General features: G+C 48.7%; 1 protein-coding gene across 1 annotated transcript; it reads left to right on the top strand.

The window, feature by feature from the left end:
- Nucleotides 1-5014: 5014 nt before the first annotated feature.
- Nucleotides 5015-6457, top strand: LOC145799171 (uncharacterized). The gene is made up of 3 exons (XM_082888716.1): nt 5015-5493; nt 5576-5674; nt 5883-6457. The coding sequence occupies exons 1-3, from the start codon at nt 5452-5454 to the stop codon at nt 6318-6320; spliced, it is 579 nt and encodes a 192-aa protein (XP_082744842.1). The 5' UTR covers nt 5015-5451; the 3' UTR covers nt 6321-6457.
- The last annotated feature ends 408 nt before the right edge of the window (nt 6458-6865 follow it).

Raw genomic sequence — 6865 nt, forward strand, 5'->3', positions numbered from 1 at the left:
TGCGAAAAACGGGCGCCGGAGGGCGTCGGAGGATGTATAACTGGTTGCTGCAGCAATTACTGGCCTGTCACCCTTCAGTGACCTCCCCGGTGATAAAACAGAGGTACCTGCCAAAAATGAACGAAAACCGTTGCAAAACGAATGCTCGGGGACCAAAACGCGCAGTTCGAGGTCCCGAAAATGGGCTGTTAAGCACCGAAAGTGGCATTCGGCCACGAAGTGGGTTTCTCAGACCCCAGTGTCCCTTGAAAGGGAGAACATAAGATGCATGCCAAAAATCAGAGCAAACGGAGATGGTTAGGCGGTCCCGAACCGAGGCACACGGCCAACGGTCCCGAAAAAAATGGAAACCGGACTCCGAAATGGGCAAAATGGCCTACGACCCCGAAATGTAGCCTACGGACATTGAGAGATGGTCTACGGGACCTCTCCCTTCCCTCAGAAAAAGAAACAAAGAAAACCGAGCCTGGTTCGCAAACCGAGGCAAAGTACAAAAGAGGGTTCGGAAGTCCGGAGGCAGGGCTCACGGCCGCAACTCTGAAACTTCTGAACGAGCACATTATGCAACATCACCAAGCGCTCAATCAGTGACGTCTGAGTCTTAAGGTCGGTCAAAAATGGGGTGTCTACAGTTGCCCCTCTTTGACAAAACTCGGAAGTCACAAGTGACGGGAGTGAATGTCAAAGCCTAGAGACAACCCATTTTTGACAAGGCCGAAGACTTAGACAAACGTACAAGATAAACAGAAATGTGCCCGCAGGCATGCCCGCAGGCAGGGGCAAAATGCAAATGATATGCAAAGAGTCGGAGGTAACCCAATGATCATGTAAATGCAGCAAGCTGTAATGAGGCAAATATTCGCAAATAGATGCAACAGTTTTAAGCAAGAATGCAAAGCAACAACTACATTTCATACAGTTAAGAATGCGGAGGATTATTCAATCCCCGCCACGTCTCACACGGAGAAGATACGATACCTGCGCGATTCGTTTGGTCGCACCAGCCTCAATTGAACCGTACATACAATATCGTGCCTGCAAAAGAGAGAAACTCAACGAGCATAATATGCTAACAACATATATTTAATGTGATTCCGAAAGTTCGACACACGCAGTGGCGGTGAGTGAATGCATCGCAATGCAAGAGTGGAACATGCGTGACAACGTATGCTCAAACATAGAGGTATGCCAATATCAAGAAATGTGCATAAAAATGTGAGTATGCTCATGAGAATGCAAGTTATGTGCATGATAGTACAAAATGAGCATGAATCAGGGTGCCCGTTTGTCATGAAATAACGAGCACGGAAACGCGTGTTTCGGCGAAGGCAATTCGATCGCGGCCTTCGATCCGCTTCCCGGAATGGCTACAACACATTCAAAAAGGATACACTTCGATTTCGATGAATGATTATGAGACATATGTCAGAACTTGAAGCTGAAGTCCCGGCGGAGCTATTTCGCGACCGGAAGTGTACTTTTCTTGAACTTTTTCGGGTCCCGGGAACTCCAATCTTCCTCAAAATTTGCAGGGAGCTAGGTGAGCCTGTGAGGGACATGGCCGGCCGTTTATCTTCCCAAAGGGAGGCCACCGACCGGTTTTCCATAAAGTAAAAGGCTGGTCGGCCGGTTTTCCAAAAAGGAAATGGCTGGCCGGCTAGTAAATGTGGCCGGCCGGCCATCTGCCCAAATCCGGGGGCACTTTGGTCTTTTTACCTTCTTTCTTTATGCTCCTTCAACCAAGACCTTGAGCCTATATAAGGCAGCCGAGATCTTCCCCTTTCTCACCTTCTACACCACTTTCTTCTCCAGATCTGAGTTCTATACGCGTTTTCCAACGCCCCACGCAAATTGTTTCCGCAAAAACATTCAGTTTTAAACACTTTGAAGCGATTAAATTTCGGTTTCGGAGCTTCTATTCTCATTTTTGCCACTTGAGGTAAGTTTGTCTCAATATTTGGAAGATTTTCTCGGGAGTTGACTTTTGTTGACTTTTTCATTTCCCGAGAGTTGACTTTTGTTGACTTTTTCCAATTTTGGCTCATTTTCGCTCATTTTTGCTCCTTTTGCAGATTCTTTGAAAATGGCGGGCAATTCTCCCCACGGCGGAGGCTTTCCAGGTGCCGGGGACGATTTTGATCCCATGACTCTACCCCCGAGGACCCGACCTTTTATTCCCGGGAGGTACCATCCGCCAGCACATGTCCCCCCTCGTGCCGTCTTCCGTCACTTCACTAGCTTTGACGAGCGAGCACCCGGGGATCTGCTTCTCCGAGAGCCAGAGCATCACCTCTCTCATGAGGCCCGAGAGGTATTTACTTCATTTTCTGTATTTTTTGTACATTTCGCACCTTTGCCATGCTTGAACACGCAGTTTAGCTTATGACATAGTACTTTGCTTGCATCCTGAACATGTAGTTTCAACACTCGAATTTCTGAACACTCGGCTCATTAATTAATTGCGAACACACAGTACACATTAGTTTAGAGGTGAACACACGGCTCAAACACTGATTTGTCGAACACACAGCCCGAATTCGAAAGTGAACACACAGCCCATACTTTAAATTTTCTGAACACACAGCCCAGATTAGAATAGTGAACACGCAGCCCACACTGATAGAAAGTTGAACACGCAGCCCAAACTTCAAATTTTCTGAACACGCAGCCCAGATTAGAATAGTGAACACGCAGCCCACGCTAGTTGAAATTCGAACACGCAGCCCAAACTTCAAATTTTCTGAACACGCAGCCCAGATTAAATAATGAACACGCAGCCCACACTGATAGAAATTCGAACACGCAGCCCAAACTTCAAATTTTCTGAACACGCAGCCCAGATTAGAATAGTGAACACGTAGCCCACGCTAGTTGAAATTCGAACACGCAGCCCAAACTTCAAATTTTCTGAACACGCAGCCCAGATTAGAATAGTGAACACGCAGCCCACACAGAAAGAAAGTTGAACACGCAGCCCAAACTTTAAATTTTCTGAACACGCAGCCCAGATTAAATAGTGAACACGCAGCCCACGCTAGTTGAAATTCGAACACGCAGCCCAAACTTCAAATTTTCTGAACACGCAGCCCAGATTAAATAGTGAACACGCAGCCCACGCTAGTTGAAATTCGAACACGCAGCCCAAACTTCAAATTTTCTGAACACGCAGCCCAGATTAGAATAGTGAACACGCAGCCCACGCTAGTTGAAATTCGAACACGCAGCCCAAACTTCAAATTTTCTGAACACGCAGCCCAGGTTAGAATAGTGAACACGCAGCCCACGCTAGTTGAAATTCGAACACGCAGCCCAAACTTCAAATTTTCTGAACACGCAGCCCAGATTAGAATAGTGAACACGCAGCCCACACTAGTTGAAATTCGAACACGCAGCCCAAACTTCAAATTTTCTGAACACGCAACCCAGATTAGAATAGTGAACACGCAGCCCACACTGAAAGAAAGTTGAACACGCAGCCCAAACTTTAAATTTTCTGAACACGCAGCCCAGATTAAATAGTGAACACGCAGCCCACAGTAGTTGAAAGTTGAACACGCAGCCCAAACTTTAAATTTTCTGAACACGCAGCCCAGATTAAATAGTGAACACGCAGCCCACAGTAGTTGAAAGTTGAACACGCAGCCCAAACTTTAAATTTTCTGAACGCGCAGCCCAGATTAGAATTTGCATGTAGCTTATTTCACTTCATCGGTACACAACCCATTTCATTTTATCGGCACACAGCCCAGTTCATCTCATTGGCACGCAGCCCAGTTCACTTCATCGGCACACAGCCCATTTCATCTCATTGGCACACAGCCTAGTTCATTATTGACACATGTATTCATTCTGAATGCAGGTTGGTTCCCGCAGCGTACGGGGGTATGGTTCCACCGCTGCACGGGACTGGTACGCTGAGCTCCCGGAGGCCGTCCGAGATTTGGTAGACTTGGCAGGATTCGGGGCTTTCTGCGTTGGGTTGTCCCGTTGCTCTGCCAGGAGGACTCTGATGGCAGCCTTGGTAGAGAGATGGTGGGACACCACCAAATCCTTTCATTTCTCTGCTACCGGGGACATGACCATGACGCCTCTAGACTTCGCTGTATTGACTGGCTTGGACATAGGAGGTTGACCCATCCCCTATGATGAGGATATGGGCGAGTGGAAGGCCGCTTGGATGTATCTATTGGGGGCTCGCCCGCCCGTTGACAGGGTTTCTGGGAGAGTCCGATACACTTGGTTCTCTTCCCACTTCCGGCGGGCGGAGATGGTGCCCGAGACTCCTGAGGAGACGGAGCAGTACGCCCGTGGTTTCCTTATGTTCCTCTTCGGGACTACTCTTTTCGCCGATAGAGGGAACACAGTCGGGCTATACCTGCTGAGCGCTCTGGTTGACCTATCACAGGTCCATCGATATGACTGGGGTGGTGCCGGCCTGGCTACCCTTTACTTTTATATGAGCGTGACCTCCCGCGGGCGGGGAGATTTACTTGGCAGCTACTGGAGAGCCTGGGAGGTACTTTTCTGTCCTCTTGATTTACATTTCTGCTCTTCATTACTTGTACATTGCACACACAGCGCACTTTTACAGTCTGTATTTTGCTCTCAGCATTTCGTACTTACATTCTGCACTGCTTTTCTCAGCTATGGGTTTATGTATACTTCCCAGCATTAGCCCCAGAGTTGGAGGTGGCAGGGGTTCCCAGGACCCCATACTCACTAGTGTTCGAGGGCCCGCACCAGCCGAGACCCCGAGAGACCCTCATTTACCTGCGACAGTACTTTAACACTGTGCGGCATTCGGAGGTACATCAGAACTTTCAGTTCCTTTCATTTTCATCTTTGATTTGCTCTGTATACTCCCAATTTCTGATTGGTTTACGCATTTATCATCCGCAGATCTCATGGCAACCTTGGGCGCCCCTGGGTGATGGTCTCCGACTTCAGTATATCGGAGGGTCGGACATCTCCCAGTATAGGGTCCTGCTCGAGGGGCCGGTTGGCAGGGCATGGTTTCTGGGGGAACGCTTTCTGCGCCAGGTATGGGGGTATCTTTCTCAGGATCCTCCCGCAGTACCCCCAGTCAGTATGCGGACTGCTGACAGGCTCTCTTACTCGGAGGTAGTCGGCGCTATGCTGGGTAGCGATGCTTTATTATATCTTGAGGAAGGGGACTACGCCACTTACCGTCACATATATTTGATGCCTCCATTGACGGGAGCTCGCACCCCGATGACGAGGCCTGCCGGTATGTCATCCTCGGGCCAGGCCCGGGCTCGGGCTGCAGACGCCCCTTCTACTAGTAGGACTGGTACATCTAGAGGTGGGGGTAGACCGGTTCCTCCGATTCCGTCGACTTATCCTCATCCTGGATGGCCAGATATGCCGACTGAGTTGATGGCGTAGCAGTATGGGGCTATCTCTCCGACCCCGATCCCGCTAGAGCCTCCGATGCCCAGTGATCGATACGCCATTGATCCTGACTCACCGCTGGTATGCTCCACTGTTTTTCATTCATCATTCAGATGTTTAGACATTCTTTCGTTCACTGATGATCATGAGCTCATATTTGCAGCCATCGCGAGGGTACATGGAGGAGGTGGTTGGACTGGTGGCCACACTCGAGGGCATGGTCCTGCGTAGGGAGGCACAGTTGTCTGTCGCGGGCATTCAGGTACCCTTCAGTTTTCTGGCATTTATCATACTTTTGATGACATGCTGATTTCTACTGCATCGATAGACTACTTGTGTAGAGCACATCTGACACACACCTCACTTGTACACTGTATTTACATGCACCCACTTCACGTAGCCTTTGCTTGTATCTGTATCTGATGTATATATTTGGATTGATGTATTTGAATTGAACTCTTTGTTTTCAGATGCCTTCATGGTCCGGTCAGCCACAGGCCAGGCCACCTGGGCCTCCTTGGGGAGCTGGGTCATCTGGACCTTTTCAGGGAGTTGGGTCACCCGGGCCTTTTCAGGGGGCGGGGCCATCCTGGCCTTTCCGAGGAGCCGGGCCATCTAGACCTTTTCGAGGAGCTCGAGGAGGGCCTGTCCGCAGACGCAGGGCTCACATTGTAGAGGCGGAGCCTGATGAGGAGGAGGAGGATGTTGAGGAGGAGGAGGAGGCTACCGACCGCCAGTCGGAGACATCTGCTGAGGAGGGGGGCTCCGGTCTTGGTTCGGGGAACAGAGGCGAGGCTGAGGGGGATCCTGAGGATGACAGCTCCGACTCAGATGATGATGATGGTGCAGAGGTTGTCCCGCAGAAGAGAATGAGGAGTGCTTCTCGTTCCCGCTCCCGAGGACATTGATGTTGCTATTTCCTGCTTTATTTTTCTTTTTGCTAGTAGTTTGTAGCACTTTGCACATTGTTAGGCAGTTTTATTTTTTGTAAAACTTGTACCTTTGTTTGTTGTAAAGCATGATGGAATGAAATAGCTTTTGAAAAGGTGTTTGTATTTTAAACTTTTAGCATCGTATCGTATCATTTATTTTGCACAAGAAAAGAATGAATTTGAATGGGAATGCGCATTGTGTAATCACCAAGTCAGGTAGTGAACCGATGCAACAAACTAAGCAACTCAACTTACTAAGATATAACAGAACCTTTAGCAAGTTTACAACTCGATAAACAAAATGCAATGACGTTGACAACGCAAATAAACAAGACTTAAACAAAGATTGCTTAAACAGAGCGCAATGACTCAAAAACACGAAACACGTCCGCTCGACAAACAACTCGATAAGCAAAACAACAACTCGATAAACAAAACTCAGCAACAACAGGGCGTACTTCTGACGATCTGGGCACCGGAACGCATCCGAAACAGAGGGAAATGAAGGTCTTTGACTCTCC

Source organism: Camellia sinensis, chromosome 9 (assembly GCF_055761805.1).
Source record: "Camellia sinensis isolate YWXY chromosome 9, ASM5576180v1, whole genome shotgun sequence".
Taxonomy (NCBI): Eukaryota; Viridiplantae; Streptophyta; class Magnoliopsida; order Ericales; family Theaceae; genus Camellia; species Camellia sinensis.

Excerpts from the sequence above, each read along its gene's own strand:
- LOC145799171 (XM_082888716.1), top strand. The coding sequence starts at position 5,452 with ATGCCCAGTGATCGATACGCCATTGATCCTGACTCACCGCTG. Across the intron at positions 5,494-5,575 it reads TTGATCCTGACTCACCGCTG|CCATCGCGAGGGTACATGGA; the intron begins GTATGCTCCACT and ends TCATATTTGCAG. Across the intron at positions 5,675-5,882 it reads TGTCTGTCGCGGGCATTCAG|ATGCCTTCATGGTCCGGTCA; the intron begins GTACCCTTCAGT and ends CTTTGTTTTCAG.